At 37.1% G+C, this 23584-nt stretch overlaps 1 protein-coding gene across 1 annotated transcript in view; it reads right to left on the reverse strand.

Annotated features, from left to right (window-relative positions):
- Window positions 1–23584, reverse strand: part of ATRNL1 (attractin-like 1) — a 739312-nt gene that overhangs the window by 76213 nt on the left and 639515 nt on the right. Inside the window, exon 28 of the mRNA XM_012663875.1 lies at window positions 14534–14648. Coding sequence (XP_012519329.1) covers window positions 14534–14648 — 115 coding nt within the window. The remainder of the gene's footprint in view (window positions 1–14533; window positions 14649–23584) is intronic.

Here is a 23584-nt window from a genome sequence, read left to right on the forward strand (position 1 = left end):
ACACACAAAGGTATACTCCAAGAAGTGTCGCTCCCTCCTCATCCCTCCTCTTCCCTGTTTCATTGCCCCAATTTTCATACCCCATTTCCACTCTACTTCATGTAGGTTACCAGTCTTGTTCTTTCTGGTTTATCTTTCTTATATATCTTTTTCAAATATGAGTAGATATTTGTAGATTTTCTTATATTCTATTTCTTACATTAAGGACAGCATACTCTAGATACTCTATGTACCTTGCACTTCTCACTTAATACATTCTGGAAATAATTTCGTATTAGTTCATAGAGATCTTCCTCATTCTTTCTTACAGATGGATTGTATTCCATTTGAGGATGTACCATATTTCATTTTACTACTTTCCTATATATGGTAATTTAGTTGTTTCCATTATTTTGTGATTTTAAAAAAGGCTAAAATCAATAACTCATGCATATGTATTTTCATATTCCTACAGGTATATTTTAGAGTAGATTCCTAGAAGTGGGATTGTTGGGTCATGTGTAGTTTTTTGAGGTATTGCCAAATTCCTCTCCAGCAAGGCTGTATCAGTTTGCATTCTTACCAGCAATATGTTGCCACACCTTTTAATTTTCACAAACATCAGAGGTGAGAAATGGTATCTCAGTAGTGTTTTAATTTGCATATATGAGAAACATTTTTAATGCAGATGGAAAAAGGAGGTTGAGGGGAAGCTCAGATACATAGGCAAGAGCTAACCAAAGTGCTAAAATAGAATTTAGGAGCATCCTACCAAGATTGTAAGTCACCTAGGACTAAAGGGATCCACTAGAGACATAAAGCGAAATAGAACATAATCTAGAATGCACTAGGCATGAGGTAAGTTTAAAAAGATTGACTTGTTTTTACATGTAAGAGAAAAGGCTAAAAACAAATAATGCTTAAAACAGACTTTCAAAATGTTTGAAAAATCTCAGGCTTAAGGAACCATTGTGATCTAAAAACTTGCAATGGGCTAGGTGTGGTGGTTCATGCCTGAAATCCGACCACTCCTGGAGACTGAGGCGAGAAGATCACTTGAGCTCAAAAGTTCGAGACTATCCTGAGCAAGAGCAAGAGCCCCATCTCTACTAAAAATAGAAAAATTAGCCAGGCATGGTGGAGCGCGTCTGTAGTCCCAGCTACTTGGGAGGCTGAGGCAGGAAGATTGCTTGAGCACAGGAGTTTGAGGTTACTGTGAGCTAGGCTGATGCCACGGCACCCTACACAGGGCAACAGAGCAACTCGGTCAAAAACAAAACAAAACAACAAAAAATGCACAACAAAGGAGACAGGAGCCAAGTAGCCTAGCAAGAATCAACAAACAATGTAAATGAATGGTCCAAGCAGCAGAAGCAGAGTCTGGTGACTCACACCTAGGCCACCAAAGAAAGTGGTAGGGGCCCTGAGCATGCTTAAAGCACTGAGATGAAGAAGAGGTTATAAAACATTCATTTTTAATAAAAGGGAAAAGGATGATGTTAGAATGATCAAACAATGAACTTATGAATGACTAGATCATCAAAATGATATTTTATATATGGAAGAAATAACAAAAGATCCAAAGAAACAGATGATCATAGAAAAAAAATCACATATTGCAAAATGGCTAACAAGACTTGTGATGAACAGGATGCAGCTGAAATAACAGCTCTGGTTAGTAGTGAGGAATCAGTTTAATCACAATAAAGTTTTCAATGCAATTTCATAAGCCAAATTTTATGCCAGAGATTAAGGAGTCTTTTCCCTTTTATAAAACCTGAGAAGCATCTAGAATTAAGCAATGTCCAGAGACCAAGAACATGACAAAGGGCAGTGGAAAGTATGAATTCACAGCTAACTTAAGAGTGGGACTCTGGGAAGTTAGCATCAACAGGCACCGGTGGTAAGAGAAAGGAAGGAAGAACATAATTAGGGAAATATATTGGCCTCCTATCATGCTGTAGGCACCATTTAACACCTACGGATATAATAAGATGAAAGTCCCTGCCCTTAGCTTGCATGGGTGGGATGGAGGCAGTGTAATAAAAATTTCATAGTAGTAAATTAAAAAGAAAGTAGAGGACTGAGGTTGGGTAGACATGGGGATAAGTTTCACAGAGGTGACCCTTGAACTGGAAATTCTCCTGGTGCAAAAAGGGGATGTGTCTGTAGGGGGCTGGTGAGTAGGACAATCCAGGCAGAGGGACTGGTACATGGAAAGGGACAGAGGTCTGGTGCATTCATAATGAGTGGTGTTTTAAAAGTCCCTCTGGAATCCAGCACTGTGAGGCATCTAACATCTCCCTAAAATTAACATATTTGCAGATAACATCAGATGGGTCACAGGGTATGAGAAAGGCATTTATTTAGAAGGATAGGATTAAATTTCAAAAATGACCTTGAAACATCAGAGACTCTAATTGAAACTGTTTCATTTTCTTATGCAAAAAAATGATGGGCATAAATACAAAATGCAGAATAGCAGAAAAGATCAGGAAGGGGCAAAGGCAAAGGGGTCCTACTGAAGTGTAAGTGGGAAAGTAGCCGTCGTGGCAGGGAAGTTGGTGTAAAAGAGAGGTCAGGCAGTGACAAACAATCAATCAGAGGACAGCCCGAGAGGACGCCGGGGCTGGTTCCGCCACACAGTAGTTGGTGGACTCTGAGGATGTCTCTTCAGGTGAGCCTCAGTTTCCTCCTCTGTCAAACAAAGGGATAGAGTCCCTTTATATTCCATGTCCCTTGAGTCAATAACATCTGGGAAGGCTGAAGAGCATTTTCAAAGTCACGAGATGACCTAGCTGGAAGCCAGGCTCTCCAGATGGAAGGGCTGAGAGTACTGTATTAAACCTGAACTGAAAACTGGGAGGTGATGTCAGAACCGCCTTCTACCACGTGATGGATTATTACAGGGAGCACAATCAGCTGCTCTCTATTTCTGGAGAGATGAGAATAAGAAGCAAAAGAACAAAAGAAAATGGGATCAAATTGCAACAGAGACTGTTAAACAACAGAATGAATTACTCCCGGAAGTCATAAGCATGCCTTTTGGGAAAGTCTTTAGAAACAGTCTGTCTGTCCAAGATGATTCCGGACAGGGTCACCAGCTGTGGCTGCAGGCAGTTGGAGGAGCCAGATGTCATTTCAGTGCCCTTCCTAGTTCTGTGTTTCTGCAATTGTATAATATTATGCATAAATATAGTAATACCAAATTACCTCATTTATACATTTTATGTATCTATTAATATGGACAACAGCTTCCTTTCCATTTTACCAGTAAAGTTTTGAATACAAATGCAACTCGGCCTCTTCCCAGTACAGCTCTGCCTTCAGAGCTAATTGCCTTGCAAAACACTTAAGGAGTCATTTTTATTAGGATAGTGAGCAAGGGGACGGCGGATGGCACAGTCATGTTATTGATTTGATGATCCTTGCCTGGTTTGTTGGATAAATGGAACTGAATGTATGGTCACTGCATCCAGACTTCTGGGGGCTTCAAGGTTCAATTCAAATTATAACAGACAGTAGGTTCAGGGAACAAGAATCCATTTATTTCCCCAGGGCTTCTAAATGATGATCCCAGGGACCACGTAGGACACCTCGAACTACCTCCCTGGAGTCCTGTGGACCAATTTAAGTCCCAGCTCTTAAGGAAGAGGGTTAGCTCTCAAGTTTTCCCGCTGCTTTTACCTGTGTGATGGGTCTGGATTTGCTGCCCATCAGGGAGGTCTGCTAAATTTGCATGAGCTATGCTCATTTGCAAATTATAAAGTGGATAAAAGGAGATAAATTACTCATTTTTCAGAGGGCCATTAATTTTCCCCTACAAGCCCTTATAGAAAGATCATTACAGCCTTAAGAAGTTAATGTAATTATAATCAACGTTTACCTTTTATAGAATTACATTTCTACTGTTGGTGCTTTCTCCTCCAGGGGGATTTTCATTAAGAATGAGGGGATATTCGCACTCAAAAGTACCTTTGGTAGGTGCTATGGCACCATTTTACAGTGTATGACAGGACCTGAGATTAAACCAGCTATCAGTATAGCATGAAGTCTTCATCAAAATCCTCTGGATTTGCTAAGGGACCACTGGCCCCATGACATGATCCCCTGAGAAATGTTTATATGGCAAGAAGGAATTCCAAGGAACTCTTACTCACATTTTCTTAGCATTTTACCAGTTTGCTGGCAAGGACACATTTTCTCAAGCTACTTAATTTTCCTTTTTGTATCTAGGGAATTCCCTTCTGTCTGCCTTTGCTGGGCTCTGTGTGATAGAAGTTGTGCAGTAGTGCCTGATGGTAAGAGGTGAATTATTATTATTTCCTTTTCCTTGTTAGATTTTGCAACATGGTACAATAAACATGATGGAGGAGTAAAGTCCTTCCCCATATCAGAGATCCAGAGACCTTGGTTCTAGTCCCTGCTCAACTACAAACTCTTTGACACTAGACAAGTCTCTCTCCATCTGTAGCTCTACAGGTGTTTCATTTTGCAAACTGTGGGTGAAACTAGATGATTTCTAAGGCATTTCCCAAGCTCCAAAAATTCTAAAATTCTCTGACACTCAGGATTACCAATCCATCCTTGTTAAATGCAAAAGAGGCCACTGTGGCCTGATTGCATACACTCCATCCCCACCAAATTCATATGTTGAAGCTCTGATCCCTAATGTAATGATATTTGGAGGTGGGATCTTTGGGAAAGTGTAATTAGGTTTAAATAAGGTCATGAGGGCGGGGCTTCATGATGAGATTAGTGTCCTTATAAGAAAAAAAGGTCAGAGCCCTTTCTCTCTCTGCCATATGAAGATATAGCAAGAAGGTGATCATCTGCAAAATAGGAAGAGGCCCCTCACCAGATACGAGATCTGCCAGGCACATTGATCTTGCATTTCCCAGCCTCAAGAACTGTGAGAAATAAATGTCTATAGGCTAAACTATTTTATTATAGCAGCCCAAATTACTAAGACAGCAGCCTTCTTTTAAATTCCCCCAAACCTACACAAAGTAGGACTGTTTTATACATGATCAATTATTAATAAAAGTAAAAATTGTTACAAATTGGCAGTTTTATATAGACCATGGTGTTAGCTATCACAAGAAATATTGGAGGGCTGATTTACCCTTAACATTTTATTCATACCCCCAAAATTTTTATCTTGTTGTTTTCTTGCTTCAGATGCAAGTTGTTTATTGTAACAAACCTTGATTTTTCCCCTTTAGCTTTGTAAGTTGATTTGTCAAGTTCTACTTTTTTCCTATTTTTCTCTTTGACCACAGTAATTATTTACCAGTCACTTCTAGAAATACTATCAGAAAAGGGTGGTAGGAAGGAGAGGGGAGAAAAGAAGAATGTGTTGGCCACGTTTCAGTGCTGGTGGTCTCATTTTTCATGTCCATAAATTCTGAGTTCTTGTGTGAGTTTGTTCCTAATTGCTCAATCTTGAAAGTATTTGAGTTAGCATTTATGGTTAACTCAATACTGCAGCAGGTTTAATTAGCCATATTCACTACGCTTCAAGTTTCTCATCTTTATATTCTTTGTTCGCTTTACACATTAATACATTTCTCCCAATTAACATGGCACAAAGATAAATTTAAAAATCTGCAGTGGGAAGACCACGGCCAGGTCACTTCACAGTCACACCAGCCAGTGAAAGAAAAAGCTTGTGCTGTTTCCCAAAACAAGTGGCTCATGGTCTTTTCCCATAGGAAAAAACAAATGAACAAACTTAGAAAGAGTACTTTGATGTAAGACTTTTCTGGTTTTAAATTCTGGCTCCATAATTATTTACTATGTGGCTGTAGGGAAGTTACTTAATGTCCATGAGTTCATTTTTCTCATGTGAAAGACAAGTGATAACACAGTTGACACCTGAACAAGGGGGTCAGGGGCACTGACCCCCTGTGTTGCCAAAAATATGTATAACATTTGACTCCCCCAAAACTTAATTACTAATAGCATACTGTTGACCAGAAACCTTACTGATGATACAGTTGATTAGCACATTCTATATGTTACATATATTATTATACACTGTATTCTTACAATAAAGTAACCTGGAGAAAGAAGTTAATAAAAATCATAAGGAAGAAAAATATTTTCACTATTCATTAAGTGGAGGTAGAGTATCATAAAGGTCTTTATCCTTGTCGTCTACATATCGAGTAGGCTGAGGAGGAAGAGGGAGGGGAGGGGGTTGGTCTTCCTATCTCAGGGGCCGCAGAGGCAGAAGAAAATACGTGAAACTGCACAGTTCAAACCTGTGTTGTTCAAGTGTCAACTGAATATGCCTTGTAGGGTTATGACAATTCAAGAAATAGTATGGGGCATAGAACAGCTTCATAACAAATGGTATATGTTAATGATAATGACTATAACAACAATTGATACTTTTTATTTGCCAGATACATTTTGTGAGGTTACCTGTCCTGAGTATAACTAATATGTGGACATTTATTTCATAAAATTCAAGGTAATTTATTTTTCTGGTCATAAAGGGTGGAACTGATTTGTGCTCTTTCAAACAAATAAAATTTTTTAAAAAAATTATTATACAAGGAAGAAATCAAAGTTCAAATCATGAAAATAGAATAACTTTATGATAGGTTTAATACACTGTACACTGGAAATAAAAATTGCTTTATTGTTTTATGTCATCTTTCACCAATATTTCTTATGTTCATTGAAACTTAAATCTAAACAACTAAGTTTTAATAGTGATATTCCATTAAAGGTACAGTTCTGGGCTTGATTTCAGTCCTCAAAACATATAGCTTGAATCCTACATGAATCATAAAAATATAAAATCCAAGATTTTATATTTTTACAAGATTTTGGGCTTGAAGTGAAATTTTACTTCATAAAGTTTACATTTGTATAGTATATATATATTTTCTATATCATTTTTGGTGAATAAGTTCTATAATTTAAAGATAATTAATTTTGTTCATCAATTAAATATTTATCAAGCAACTACTAAGTAACTGAGACTTGTTAGCAGCTGGGGATTCAAGGAAAAAATAAGACACAGCCCCTGTCCTCAGGGAACTTACCACCCGGGAAGAAAGTTAAGGAAAATGCTCAGTGACTGTGTTGTGTTAGAAGGCAGTAAAGAACGGAGCCAGCATATCATAAGGGATTTCAAAGAGAGTGAAGTCACATTTGTGTGGGGGACACAGAAAAGGCCTCATGGAAGAGGAAATGGCATTTGAACTGGGCTTTGAAGACAGGCAGCTAAGAGGGAGAGGGCATCTGGTGTACAGGAAACAGCAGTGGGTATGACAGACCACACACAAAAACACACGCACAGAATCGTGGGAAGGAAAACACATATGGAATTACAGGCCTAGCAGCAATCACAAAGACATTCTATCTAGTCATCTTCCTTATTTTACAGATGAGGAAACTGAGGGTCTGAGAGGTTAAAGCATGAATAATTGCCCAGTGGCTGTACAAGTGGGCATAGGCAGGGACTCTAGGGCTGTTGAGCCTGGAAGGGAGGTTGAGGAGACATCGAGGAGGGCCTTCCCTCCCAGAGTAAATGTCTGGACTTATTTCAACAGGCAATGAAAAGTCCACCAGCGTTTATGAGGAAGGAAGTGATATGATTAGAGTTGTGCTTTCCTTTGGCAGCAAACCAAGAGACAGGCAACCAGGGCCTGCACACAGCATGAAGGGAATAAGAATGGAAAAAAGATGTCTGTTCTGTCTGCTCCAGGGGCAAAATATAAGGAGCTACATGATTATTGGGAGGTAAAAGGGAAGAAAGAGAGAAGAAGAAAAGCTAACTTGAAGGTTTCGAACTCGAGCCACTCCGAAGCAGACTTTCCAAAAACGGGGGAGAAAACTGATCTGGGTAACAGTGGGCGGTGACGGGGAGACAGGGAAGGAAGGGTGACTTTACTTCTGAACAGTAGGAAACCCAGACTGAGATGCTGCCCTTCAGCAGGAGAGTGGCCTTGTGTGAAGACCCACGGGACTGGGAGTCAGCGCAGAGAAGCTTCCCTAAGTGAGCAGGGAGGGTATGAGAGGCTGGGTAAGCTTCAAACGTGGGAGGGGGGGATGCCTGCTTGCTTCCCAGGGGCAGATGTAGCCGACCATGCACAGAGGGGAGGTGCTCCCCAGCCACTGCCTCTAAATCCTCAGCAGCACCTGAGATGGATCAAGGCACAAAACACCAGGGGAGGAGAAGTCTCCAGAAGGTGGGGAGGTGAAGTGGGGACTATGCAACAAACACTACAAAGACATGAAGGCAAGTGAGAACTGAGGAAAGGGCATTTTAATGACTATGTTTGTCACTCTGTCACTACTGTGGAAAAACACTAAGCTTAGCAATTGTACCTCTGTTTTATTTCACCTCTCTGTTCTTTGTTCATAGCACTTAAACACGGTTTGTAATTAGGGGTTTATTGTATGATTATTTGCTTCGTGTTTATCTCCACATAGGCTGTAACCTCTATGAGGACAGGAACTCTGTTATGTTCACTCCCATATATCCAGTGCTGGCAATGTAGCAGACACTTAAATATTTCTTCGATGAATGAAGGTAGCAAATGAAGATTCACTATAACTATATTTTGGATGAAAGACAAAATTATTTCCTACCGTTGATTTTAGGATCTTTTTAATGTCAGGTATTTTTTGGCACAGTCATATTTATTAAAAATAATCTCAAACATTTGTTTTTATCTCTGTTGTTTCCTGGGCTCTCTGCCTAATTTTGTCGTTTATTTTACTATGAAGTGCCCACTTTTTCTTTCTTCTTTATGAAGACACATATCCCGGCTGTAAGCAATATTTGGATTTGAGGTTAAAGGGTAACTAAAACTGCCAGATTTTTATTATGAAGTTTTGATACAACTCAGTAGTTATATTTCTTATTCCAGCCACCTCTTACAAAGAAAGTGCTAAGATTGTATCACCAGATAGTTTCTAAAAGTATGAAGATTCAGTGGCAGAGTTATGAAAGGAAAACCCAAGAGTCTGTAGGGACGGAAACTCTAGAGGCTTCTGGAAAATGGAAATTTCCTTTAAAAAAATTGGCTTCAGAGGAAAAAGTACTACACTGTGAGCCAGCAGACCTGGAGTCTGTTCCCAAACCATCTCTGAGATCCTGGGAAATAGTCTACCCCTCACTGGTGGTGGTATGAGATTCCTTTTACTCACTTCTAAAATATAAACATCTTTCAAACATGCTAAGAAGATGGGAAACTGGATTTCATTAACACAATTATTAAGAATTTTTTTTTTTTGTTTAAGGAGTGATGATAATTATTTTTGAGTCACTAACAAGCAATACATATGAAAATAAAATTTGCCAGATGCTCCTGAGCAGCTGGAAAGATAAGTTTATGTACCAGTTAGTAGCAAGTTTCTTGCTCTCCCCACCCCAAACTGGTATGATTTAGCACAATTTGTAGTAGAACTGTATAGTGGGATTAGAGTGAAATGTATCGTGGGAATCTAACCCAATCCAATCATTTTTATATGAGAAAATAGGACCCAGAGACTAAAACACTTGCCATGGTCACACAGCCAGTTAGTGGCAGAGCTGACTCTAGATCTCAGAGCTTGTGGCTGCAAGTCCATAGCTCACACATAACAGCTTAAGTTCTTTCCGTATGACTGCATGCCTCTTGTTCCTGTTACATACACTGAGTCATGCTGTCATTACATATGTGTCATGGCACGCACATATTTGCATTTTACCAAATTTCTGAAGTTACAGGAAAGATATTAACAAAATTTTCCTTACCCTCTTAAGCTGGTGCTTAGCAGAGACTCTCTTTGACCCTGGATTTAAAGCTTTTTTAGGAATAAGAACTAACTGGGATACCCCCCACCCCGTATCTTCATCCACAGAAGCACTGTGGTGAGGGAGAGTCTCGCGGGCTGAAGATCCAGTGGCCCTGGGCGTGAATTCTTTTGCTTTCTGCTCTTACTGCATTCAGTGCATTGATCCTGGATAAGTCATTTAATCTCTCTAGAGTTGCAGTTTTTTAATCAGTAAGAGTGGGATAATCATCTTGGTAGAGTCATTAAGAGGGTTAAACAAATGAATACATGTAAAGCATCTAATACAATGCCCAGAATTCCTGTTTTTCTTTCCCTTTCCTCTATTCATTCAATTAATGCAAAGTTCTGTTTTTGTCATTATAAACAGGAAAGGCATCCATAACAGGGTGGGGAAACTATCCTTTTAAACATTGTATAGTATTTCTACATTATTCAAAATAATCTGATCATCCTGCCAAAACTTCTAATGCTAACGTAGAAAATTTCAAAACCTTTGACTTTCCAGTAGTAGTATTTTTGATTATGTTAGAGTCAATATATACGAGGCAGGATCATGGCAAAATTCTACTTTTAGTTGAAACACACAGCTTCTTTTCAGCAGTGGATATTTGGGCCACTGGGATTTTTTAATCCAGTGAGAAAAGTTAATCTGCTTCTCATTAGGAAGAATCCATAAACTATGAAATCCATAATCTTCCATCATAAAGTGAGAGCAATCATTATCATTTTCAATTTATGCTTCTGAAGAGCTCTGTTTACTTTGTCCACATTTCATCTTAATGTGACTCTAAAACACTTGGGGACCACGCTGTCCAGCGTGATTGGAGACATGCTTGGTTGTTTAGTGTCATGCAGCAGAGTTACTTAATGTGTCCTGCTTTCATGGGGATGTCAATCTTTCAACCACTTTGAGATCAGAAGAGAAAGAGGCTGCACAGTGAACATATGCATAAACAACAGCATAAATCCCACATTAACCCAAGAAAGTCTGGCATGGTTGGCAGGGGCTGCTTACAGAAAATACAGCAGTGAAGCAGGTTTACTGGGTGGGGGAGCAGAGAACCCTAATTAGTGTAGCTCTAGGAATGCTACAATGCCATTTAATATCTTTTGCCTTACTATTCTAAGCCATCTAAAGGGAGAATTGCCACAAGCACCTAAGGTCATTATATTAAAAAACAAAAAAGGTTAGTGCCCAGGTAATCTAAGGGATGAATCTGCAGTTTTTCTTATGACTGCTGATAAGAAGAGAGCCATAAGGAAGGGAGTTCACACATTTCAGACAGACACTGAAAGGGCGAATTGTAATCAGTTCTTGCTAAATATTACTGAAGCAGTTGCTGGTGGAAAGAGAATAAAGTCCAAAGACAATGCCATTTCTTAAATTTAAAAAAAAAATCACCAGATGCTACTGAAAAGAGATAGCCAAACTAGCACCTGCACAGTTCTGAATCATTTAGTGCTGACATTCAGTTTCTGAGAGAAAACCACCATGCTCATAAGGTGCTTCCGCCATCCCCACATCCCCAAACTCGTCCTTCTCTTAAATGCTTTTATTCATGCCAGTGAAGAGTGCAGATGACACTGACATTCAGGAAGCTACATTTCAAAAAAGAGCCTGATAAAAAAATTTCAATATTGCACAAAGTATTGTAAGAGGACTTTTAATCTAATAATAAGTGCTAACTTAATCACTGCACAGATATATTAACATTTGGAGCCATAAATAGCCCAAGAGCCAAGAGAAGACTCCTGGTGCCCTGTCATTCACACAGTGGAGGAGGGCTCAGGAGTCTGCCCATGAAGCTCCTCCTCCAGGTCCTCAACTACCCCAACCTCCCACCCTGCACCAAATACTGGAGGAGGCTTCATGGAACATAGGGCTCCTAGGAGAGGAATCTAGGAAACAATGAATGAATTCTAGTCCATTCGCTCATTTTATTGAAGTTAACTGAGGCTCAAAGATGGAAGTAGCTGTTCAAGGTCATATTTCCCAGGTCTCCTATCATCATCATCAATGTCGCCAAAAGCATTTATGAACTTCTTTCTATTTGTAGAGCACTGTGATAAGCACAAGTATATATATGGACTTTCTGTAAAGGTAAGCCAAACTCTAGCAATGACACAACCAATGTCAATATTTCCTTCCCAAGGGAATGATTGGTTCCCAAATAATCATTGGAATGTATTTCCTCTCAAATACTGGAGGATACTATGTTAAATTTTAATTGGCTGTGCACACACCAGATGTTTTGATAAAGAGTGAAAAAATAGTAATTTTATTTGTATATTGGTGTCAGTATTTGCCTTGTTCAGGGAAAACCTAGATGATAACATTAGAAAATTTCTCTCTACAGATACTGCTTTTTTTCTTTTTTGCACTGAAGTCAAGAGCTTTTCATTTCATTGTTTCCCAACATTTTATTATTAAAAATTTAAACATAGCAAAGTTCAAAGGATTTCATAATGACACCAGTATTCTTTACCACCTAGATTCTACCATTAATATTTTACTTTACTTGCTTTATGACATTATCTGTCCATCTACCCATCTTACTATCCTTCCACCAATGTATCATATGTCCTTGATACATTTCAAAGTACATGCAGGTAGCAGATGATACTATATATTGAAGGAGTAAAATCAAACAGTCTTCTTACTCCTGTAAGAATAGCTGGAAAAAATTAATAGATTTTTTGAAAACAAAGAACAAGCTCATCTTGAATTATGCACACAGATACTCACCATAGTTTAATCTTCAGGCTCTATAAAATGTATGGTAAGCTATTTCAATGTCTCGTCTACCTATATCAACCCTGTAGACATTTTTAGTACTCATCCAAATGCTTGGCTTTGGGAAGACACATGCTGTTGGTTATAAAGAAATAAGCTCTCTGTTACAGATCATCAGGAAAACTTACCTGGAATGCTAGCGATACATATTTTTTGTTCTTTTGCCCTATACTCCAGGGTCCCCCTTCCCCAGTTATTCCTTGAATACAGAAATACAGTACTTTTTATGCCTCACTCACCTCATTTATACAGTGAGTTTTATAATACATATCGCACAACCTTGTCATGAGGATCAAATGTGAGAAATAGGGGAACACTTTATAAAGAGTGGAGCACTATGCACATCTAAGACAGCATTAGCGTTAGTCATCGCAATGCGGCTGTGAGGAAACACAGCCCAGGTAATGCTCCACACTGCTACTTGGCTCTTTCAAATCAGCCAGAAAGGATTTCAAAGGTTAAAGGGACAGAGTATTGGCAGATGCCTTCATTCTGCCCATCAGTACGTCATCTTGTCAAGGATTGAGAAGAACCTTGGTGTATATCACATAGACTTGTTTTCATTAGTGAAGTGTTTGTTTTGGACATCATCCCAGCTTTAAAACAATATTTCCATTAGCTGAGCACAGTACCTATAATTATCCATCTTATCTGACTAGTGCCAAACTATTCTACTTACTGCATCCCATTTACCTTGGTGATGCTGAAAGAAGAGTGAGACATTCATTCGATGTATAAGAAGGTACAGAGAATGTTTATTTCTTTGGATAAACATTACAATAAACTCTGAATAAAAATTCCTGCAACAAGATATCATCAGGTACCATGAATGATGAGTCTGAAGGTGACAGAAACTCCCATATAGGGGAAAAATTCTGTTACATGAATATCTAATGCTTACAAGGTATGAGGTCGTGTATTTTCCATTTTTTGTATCTGGTTGGACACAAATCAAGAAAGTGAGGAGCACATTCAAAGCCAACTAGGAAGCAAGAAAATATAAAATAAGCAGGGAGGTGAGTTCATCATCAATTACTGTTATTGAGAACTTGTCAGATCTCTGGAGATTTTATACTTAAAAGGAATTGAAGAGAAAGATAGACTTGATATCACCCTTGTCTTCAAAAAGCAACCTTTCTACTAAAGGTTGGATAGGGAGAACCATCAGGAGACAGAAAAATTAGAAATTGTAAATAGATAGAATAGGATATATAAAAAGAGAGAAATAAATGTGGTTTGTGATTTAAGTTATGCTCAACATTGAAAATATTTAGAATGTGGACAACATCATAGCAATGAGAAGACCTCTAAGAGGAAACATGATTACTCCCAAATCCAAAACATGCTTTTCACGTAGGAAAATGAGGATTAGAAGAAAGGCTGGCTGAGCCCATCTAAGAGAGGATTCCTCAGCCCATGAACTGCATCTGTCTGGTGCTGGTGGGAGGGACATATTTTAAACTTACTGAGATAGTTGCATCAGGCGACCGTCTTCTGATGCCATTTAACATTCCAAACATACAAGTTTAAGTCCTCTAGTTTGGTTCCATATTCACAAAGCAAACTTGTAATCACATTTATAATCTGGCCTCCTATATGACACACTTACTAGGAGAAAGGCAGCTGCCCAGTGGGTCAAGAACGTGGTTGCCCTGCTAGTGAGATCTCTCACTGTAATTGCAACAATAAATTGTTGTGTGTATGCGAATATATATACATGTGTGTATTATACGCAAATACACACACATTCAACATGTGTTTATTAGAGAAATACTAGCAAATCTGAATTTATAGCAATGCAGATATCTACATATTTGGGTAAAAGTTTGTATTCTAATAAAATTTTCCCATGCTCTAAATGAGAATCTTATAAAAGTCCCTCCTGTGCTATTTGATGGTATTTTTTCTTTTCAGTCTGAAAGTTTTACTTAACTGCTGACAGCTCCTCATTCATCATACCTGACTGTCCAGGGGGAGGGGCACCTGATGATCCTCGTGGAAGACAAAGAAACACAGTCAGAACAGCAGCTCTGTTCCCAGCACACGGTTCGATGGCTATGGGTTTGGGCGCCCCCTGAAAAACAAAACTCATTTTAAGTTTGCATAATTCATATGACATTGCTGTTTTACTACTCACCTTATCTATCCTCAGTCAGCAAGACTACATTCCTCGTTATTGGAAACACCATGTGTCATTTTAACACTAACTCCTGGCACAATATAGATGTACAACCAGCCTACATTTAAATAAATGAATGAATTTCACTATATTTGATGAGCAGCTTGTGAGCCACAAAGTTATACAACTTTTGTTGCTTTTTCCCAATTGTTTCTTGTCACCAATGGTGTACTACATAACATACTTTATCTAAGTGATTGCAATTCAAAATATTCTGTTGGCATATCTTTATTTTTTAATTTTTTAAATTTATTTTTTGTCATCTATATTTAAAGTGTAAAACATGATGTTTTGATATACATATATAGTAAAATGATTACTACAGTCAAGCAAATTAATATATCCAACACCCGATATAGTTATCTTTTTTTTGTTGTGGTAAAAGCACTAAAAATCTACTCTTTTCGCAAACTTTCAGTATATAATACAATATTATTAACTATAGTCCTCGTGCTATACACTAGATCTCTAGCCTCAATCATCTTACATAATTGCAAGTTTGTACCCTTTGACCTATATCTCCCCATTTCCTCCCCCTCCCCGCCTGTGGTGACCACCAGTCTACTATTTCTATGTATTCAATTTTTTTTTAGAATCCATGTGTATAAGTGAGATCATGTTGGAGTATCTTAAATATCACTATAGTGAAATACATGTTTAATAATCATCCACCAATGCACTTGTATAAATAGTATCACTTTAGAAATAAAATACAGTAAATTAATATGTAACAACAATAGTAATAGTAATTGCTAGTATTTTAGGTATTTGAAGTGCTTTACAAACACACATGTGTGCACACTCACAACCCATGCACACACACATATGACCGCACAAACACACACATAGAATTTGAGCTTAAAGACAATGCGACCTTTAAACAATGAGGCTATCATTTTAGCCTAGGAATGTTGCTTTTGGCTATATCATTGAAAGAACTACAGATGACACATGGTTGATATATCAAAGCAACATCTCTGTATAAAGGTAAAATGAAATAGAAGTAAAAGTACTATGGCTTTAATTATTAGAACAAATGGTTTGTTCAGTTTTCTTTTCACTGATGATATTTAAACTTTTCAGAAGAAATATAGACATATGTAGTCATTCACTTAGAATATTCCAGAATATTGCCATTTCCAGAAAGTTTAACGAGGCATTAAAGATAAAATATGTCCCCTTTCATGTAAAACTTCGACTGAAATTTCTGGTGACAACGGTTTTATGTGGTTATAAAGGATTTCTCCTTTATAGCGACATAAATCTCATGTTTTAAAATTATCCTTATATAGATACATTTTGGGAGCATTCAATATAAAGGTGAAAGTGGCCATAGTGGTAGAAGCAAAGGGCATAAAAATGTTCTAAGAAAATGCTGTAAGCCATGTTGCAATACTTGTATCAAGTTACATGATCTATGGTTTTACACTTTAAAGCTTACATTTAATTTAACAGAATTATTTTTGAAAATGTTAAGTCAAAATCAGCATAAGTACATAGATATTCTCCAGTGATGTAAATATTTGGAGAATAGGCTTGTCATATTCCAAGGCTAAAAGAAAAATACTATGAATGTTTCAAAACATATTTCTAGGCTACTAAAATTTATTTTAATTTAATAAATGCAAACTATATTCAAAGGTCAATTGGTTAAAATATACTAAGAGAACATAAAATGAATTTAAGGTTTAAATGATAGTGATGTATTGGAAATACCAAAATCCCTTTCACTATACCTAAGAAATAATTGATCATTTCTCTCAGCCGGCAAGGGGTTTTTTTTTGTTGTTGTTCTTGTTTTATTTTTAAGCTCCCTATGCAATACCTGGCACTATTCAGAATATTCAAAGGCACTTTAAAAAAACTTGATTGCAAAAATTAGAAAAGCAGAATTTTATAATTACAAAAATAGTTGAGAAATAGTGATTCTTGGTTTAGGGGATTTAGAGAAACAAAAAACAATTCAGTAGTGTTCTGCTGCTTTTAACACTAGCAGAAAATCTTTTATACATTAAATGCTGGTGTTTAAACATCATAAGCATCAATAGAGATAAAAATTAGTAAAAAAATAACTACATTTCAGGTGGAATAAGACCTAATTATTTTAACTCTTTAAATTTCAGAGACTCAGCAACAGATAAGGACAGTGTAATAGAATAATATCTTGATCATGGAAAATGAATTATGCCTGCATAAAAGCTGCCTATGTAAAATCTTCCTGAAAATAATTCTCTCATTCTTAATTCTACTGCTATTGTAATGAAAATATTCTGAAATTTCTGCATATTGATAAGCTATATAAAAGGAGATTATAATTCTATTTTAAAATCAAATTGGATTACAACTTAGTCTATTTTTAGCTATAAGAATTTTCATAAAAGGATATTAGTAAAATATGAATTATTCATTATATTTAAAATATTAGTATCTAGCATAGTTTTTTGATACTTTTAGAAGGAATTCACATAATTTAAAAATTATTTCCAAAGAGTTTGTGGCAAATATCATTTTCAATACAGACTTTTAGATGCAAAAATACTCCACTTTATAGCACTTGAATTTTACAACAGATAATAGCAAAACCCCACAAATGATAATATTTCTGATACCTTGAAGTCTGTCAATTGTTTAGTGATAAATACATAACCATGAATCAAAATCATTTCACAATGACGTAACATGTTCACTGAGCTATGAAATTTATCATGCATTTTCCATGGCTGCCTTTGAAAGAGATAAGGCATGGGTTTGTTTGCCCACAGCACTCAGCAACTGTTATTTACTTCTAGGCATTTTCATATTTGTTGTACTGCAAGGAGCTGGTGTTAGACTGTGCCAGAAAACATCACTGACAGCCATTTAATTAGCAGTCCTTGTGCATTAAGCACACAGCACTTTTACAACTGACTCATTTTGTTCACTCTAACGTTTTCCAAACTATTGTATTCTTATTTTCAAGTTGTCTTTTTAGGGGCAGAAATTCTACGTTTTCATTTTTCAGCTATTAAAGACAAACAAGTTACCAGAGAAGCTTCTGGAATCATAAGGATTCTTAAAATTACAGTTCTTAAAACTCATAATAGTATGTTCTGAAAGGAGGCCACCATTTGAGTCCAGTATGTATCCTGGGAAACTGCTGCTACATGAATCACCGCGTGTTTGGAAAACATCAATGGGTAAAGCTGGCTACTTGCTCTTTTTCCGCTGGCCCTCCCCAAGGGAGAGTAAGTGAGTGAGTGAGTGATTTACTTCTAGGAATCACACTGAGGCCCAACACTGGAATCCCTATCCCCAGCATCTGAGGATATAACAGAATCATTGGATGTTCTTGAACTAGTCATTACAATATAAGTGGGGTTTGGCTTAACACTGAAGAACTCAAAACATAAAAAAAGTTATATCTTTTCTCAAAAACTTTTTTAGCAGTTCCAAAGTAAGGACTGCAAACTCAAATTCCTTCAAGGCCCATGTGGGTGATTTAATAACTAACATTTATTAAGTGCTTACATATGCCTGGTACTATGCTAAATGCTTACATGGTTTAATCCCACCCCACGAGGTAGAGACCATTTCCATTTTACAGATGATGAAACTCAAGCTTGAAGAGTTTAGGTAACATAAGTAAAGTTGCAGACCTCATAGGTGGCAAAAACAGGATTGGGACCAATATGGTCTATCTTCTGGGCTTGTATGCTTAACACTATGCTATGCTGCCTATAATAGTTAAGAAGACTGACTTACCTTTTAGAATAGATGAGCACTAACTAGAAAGTACATGACTTCTTTAACTCGCAAAATGTTTGCTGACCAAAAGGATATCTTCATGGGTCAAAATGGGCTTGAGGGATGCTACTTTGTGATCTCTGTGTACTGGAGAACAAAATGGCATTCCAGGTTCACCAGCCAGGCTCTTGTGTTTACCCAGTCACCTAATCTCATCTTTTATTCAGCACAAATTCCATGTTTTAATCAATGTAAGTGCTCATTGTTCAACAACTGCGCCTAGGGTTTCCAGAATCTGGCCTTCTTCACTCCTAATCTTCCTACTGTCTAGGAGATCCTTCCCACAGGTCTCTAATGTTCCTGATCTTATGTGTCCCTCAAAGCCAACTCAAATATCACTGTATCTAGGAAGCCTTCCCTGGTCTGAGGTATTTAGTCTCTCCCTCATTGGTTTTTTAATTTTACCTTTTCTGGCCCTCTTTATTTTTTGCCTTGAATGACAGCTGGGTAAATGTCCTGTCTCCCAGTTGGATCAAGCTCCTCGAGAGCAGGTCCAGTTTCTTAGTCATTGCTATAGACTCTGTATTTATTTCCTCTCTTAAAATGTCCAAGTATGGTGCCCGTGCCACCTTTTTGGGACTTATGTCTCCCAATCTTTTGTTACAGGTATTGATGTACAAGTTGTATGTCTGTGCTCCTCCAAGGCAAGTATCATGATAGATTCTTCTTTGTCTTGTGTACTACACATGGAAGTGATAAGTTTAAGAGTGAATGAATGAATAAATGAAATTGTCACAGAGGTCACATGGTGAGATAAATTGTAAGGCATGACTCAGTTTCCATTCAAATTATGGATATTAAAGGGATAATAAAACACCAAAAATAATAATAGTTAACATTCATTGAGTACTTATTAAGTGCCAAGTGCCGTGCTAAGCATTTTACATGCACTATTGTATATAATCTATACAGTAACCCTATTAGTAGGATACTGCTATTTTTCATTTTATACAGATGAAGAAATTAAAATCCAGAGAAGTTAAATGATATTCTCAGGGTTAACACAGCTAGTGAGAGAAAGATCCTAGATTGGAATTCAGATCTGATTCTAGAATCTAGGTTCTTAACCACAATATAATATTACTCAAAATATAGCTTAAGAAGTTAAGGAGTCTCTCATTCTCTCAGCTCAGCTGTTGATAGCAGAAATCAATTTAGGATATCAGTTATAACAATTATACACATATATCTGCACCATTTCTGATCAGTCTTCAGAACACATGAGTCCTAGGACTAGCTCTACCACTCTCTAGCTGTGTGATCCTGGGCATGTTACTAAGTCAGTTTCCCCAGCTGGAGAATGAACAGGTAGCTTGGATGACTTTTAGGGTCCCTATCCTCTTTAACATTCTGTGACTATGATTTATGGATAACCTCCAGATCCTGTGACATAACAATATCTAACACTTTGTCTAAGTATGGTGAAATTTAAAATTGCCAATCCTTAGTAATTTTTTTTCCTGTTCTGTTACTTTAAATGACACATCTAATTTTTAAAATACATTATTATACCATATGATGAATACATCACATAAGACTAAATGGCCACCATCGCATGCCAAAAAAGCAATTAGAAAATTGAATCAAGGAATTAAGGATTAATGTGGATATGTTATACCTGTCAGCAGTAATAAGTGTTTTGACAAGAACAGAATAAAGTCTGACAGTATGCACAAATACTAGTCTGATATATGAGTGAAATATTAAAAATGCAAACAACTGCACATTAATCACTCTAACATTTCCCTACTAAAATACTCTTAATGCTATTCTTATCAGAATCCATCTGTAAATAAAAATGAGTCCTTTTCAACAGCTTGCACAACTTGGTATTTGCAGTGTATGTATGTTTATATTGATATGAAATTTAGTTTTTAGTCACATTAGTAAAACAGAATTAATTTACTGAGCATTGAATTACATAAGCCTGGTGGCTTGGCTCACTGCTAATCAAGTGTGTTGATTCCATAGGATCACCAAATATCAGAATTCCAGATCTCAAAAGCAGATTCTCTGATTTCATTGTTCAGACTTGGGTAAAAATGAAAGGGAAAAATCACATTCTTTCCCTATTTACTTTTTGCTTTGCATGAAATGACAAAAGGGAAAAATACATTAGCTGGCTTTACTCAGTAGGAAGGAGAAGAATTCATATTAATAAAAGAAATTAAGCTGATGGACACCCCAAAAGCAGGGTTAAACTGCATTAGAAGCCAGTTCAAAGAGAATGAAGTATTACATGTGGGAATAGGTAAAGGTATAAAACATAATATTCACAGACTCAGTATGCTGCTCCTGAGTTTCCAAAGGTATTTCAATTGTAAACTTCATTTTCATATTGTACTAAATATTTTTTCTCAGTTGAAATGCCTCCATGTTCAATCACTGTTCAAAATTTTTCACTACACACATGCACATGCACACAAACACACACTCATATGCACACATTAAGGTTTATATCTATAGTGTAACACCTAGTTTAATTGAGTTTTGCTATTATTTTAATTGTGTGGAAATGCCTTGGGAGTGAACAGGCTGGATTGTGATAGCAGCAGTTTTACTACCGATTTATCCCCAGGTGTCTAGGTCCCAGAAAGTAAAGTGGGACATTATCTCTTTTTAAGATATTATATAATCATGCTTTGCCCTGAGTTTGTTAATAGATAATGAATGTTAATAGAATATGAATCTGAAAAGATTATCTTTAAAAACTGAGTCCTAATAGTATTTTCCAAAAATTTGAAACAGATTATGTATTAAATAATTGCCTTAATTAGACTTTTAACAACCTGTGCTTTTCTTCATAGCTCAGTCTAGAAACCAACCTGACCACTATACTTCATTATGAATTTCCAAATTGAGAGCATCCTTCCAGCCTTGAAAAGTACAGATTAGTCTGAGAGACAGATCACCAAATCAATCGACTTCCTATCTTGCTCCTTCCCAGACTTGAGCTTTTGAGCTTTTGTTCAGGCCCTTCCATCCACCTAGACTACTTGCCAACATCTAGCATTCATGCCAGATCCTGGAAAAAGCCATGCCAGGTCATCCTGGGCCACTATGAGATCTCTTTGCTCTACTGTATCTCAATAATTAGCAGCAAATCATTTTTCTTTTTGTAACCATTGAGGGGAAAGATAATGTCGTGGTTAAAAGAAGAAACTTTAGCACTTAGCTGCCTGGGTTCAAGGCCCTGCTCTCTTCACTCAACTATGAGCTCTGGTCAAATCACTTAACCTCTCTGTGCCTCAAGTTCCTCATCTATTAAATGGAGCTAAAAATAACTTACTTATAGTGTTGATATGAAGATTAAAGGAGTTAACATACATATGAAGTATAGTCACAGTAAGTACTTGTGGTAACAGTCAGCTATTATTATGCCGTTCTGCCCAGTTTTCACTTTGCTTTGAAATTGCTTTCTGTTCCATCTGAAGAACATGCTCAACTCAAAAGCAAGCCATTTAAGGGCAGAGAATATATTTTAAAAAATGTCAAGCCACTTAAAAAGGCTTGAAATAAATTAATCAAGAAATTCAGACTCCACGAGAGAATTTTATTGAAGGCTTATAGGATGCGGAAAATCTGATCCCAATGCCGTACTTCCCGCACTTGTCACAGCAACGCTGCCACGAGTATCTGTCTATTTTTCCCATTTTTGTTCCCTGCTTTTATGAAGGAGTCTGATCTAACTGTAAACATTATATGCTCATAGAATAGACTTTTCCTAGCACCTAAGACTGAGGCGTTCAATAAATATTTAATGAATAAATGGGTATTTGTTTTTTCTTTTCCAAATTGTGTACAATGTAAATCACAGAAAGTTATAAACAGCACCTCAATCTAGAACAGATGGATGTAACCCATCAGGAAAGCTAAAAAAAAAAATCAAGACCCTGGTATTACTTCCCAGGCTGGTCCATTCCCAAAACACATCATGTCATTAATGCAAAATGTCACCATAAGAACATAGCTGATGGATCAATTCTATTTAAAGCGTAAATGTGCTAACTTCTGGTGGTAGAGTACTACATAAAGCACAGTTCCTCATCCAGTAGAGCATCCCTCCCAGCTGACTGCAACTCTGACACATTTGCTGTGGCAGAGTTACACACAGAGCCCTGGAGGTGAGGCGGGGAGGTGGGAGAGGGTATGAGATGTTCTGGAGAAGGACTTTACCTTGCAGAAGATGACTAGGAGTTCCCCAGGTGAATGAGGAAGGATGAATTTTGGCAGAAGGAAGAGCATGAAGGCAGAAATGTAAAGGCATATGGCTTGTTTGGGAAATTGCTAGAAGTTCACTGAGGATAGAGCCTAGGAAGTATTTGGTAGAGAGGAATGAGAAGGGGCTAGGGAGGAAGACTGCTGCCCTCCAAAAAATCCAGGACCCTCATCAAACCAGCACACTTCCCAGCCATGACAGGGATTATCACTATCTGCTTAAAATGTCATGCTAAGATGCTCAGAATGGAACCTTGCAAGGGTAGCGCATAGTGGGTCTCTGTACAACCTTCACCAAGACATGGTGCATGCCATCCCAAATGAATACTAGAAAAATTTTCTTTTTTTAGGAACTCACAGTGCTCTTTTATTAAACTATTGGTCAAATCTGTTATGCTTAGAGGACATTAGATTAAAACATTTATTTCTAAAACTTCTATCATAAAAGTAAATCAAGAAGCACTGTGAAAGTTAACTGTCAGCAGAAAGAATGAAAGTGCAGATCTGGCAATATTCGTAATGAGGAATCAAATGTTAATAGATCCAGCATAATAAATGACTTTCTGCTATGATTATTATACCAATTATAACCTATTCTAAGTGAAAGAAAAAACATGGACAAAACTCTGAATGAAAGAGATATTTGACTTTTTACAAAAACATGTATGTACTGATTATATAGTAAAACCTACCTGGATCTCTGAGAGAATGAATCATTCTAGATTACACAATTTTCCCAGAAAGCTGAACATTAACTCTATGAAAACTAAGACTTTGCTACTTTAGGGTATTTAAAAAAAAATGAGTGTGAAATCACTGAAATATATTTT

This window comes from Propithecus coquereli, unplaced genomic scaffold, assembly GCF_000956105.1.
Source record: "Propithecus coquereli isolate 6110/MARCELLA unplaced genomic scaffold, Pcoq_1.0 Scaffold84, whole genome shotgun sequence".
NCBI classification, from domain to species: domain Eukaryota; kingdom Metazoa; phylum Chordata; class Mammalia; order Primates; family Indriidae; genus Propithecus; species Propithecus coquereli.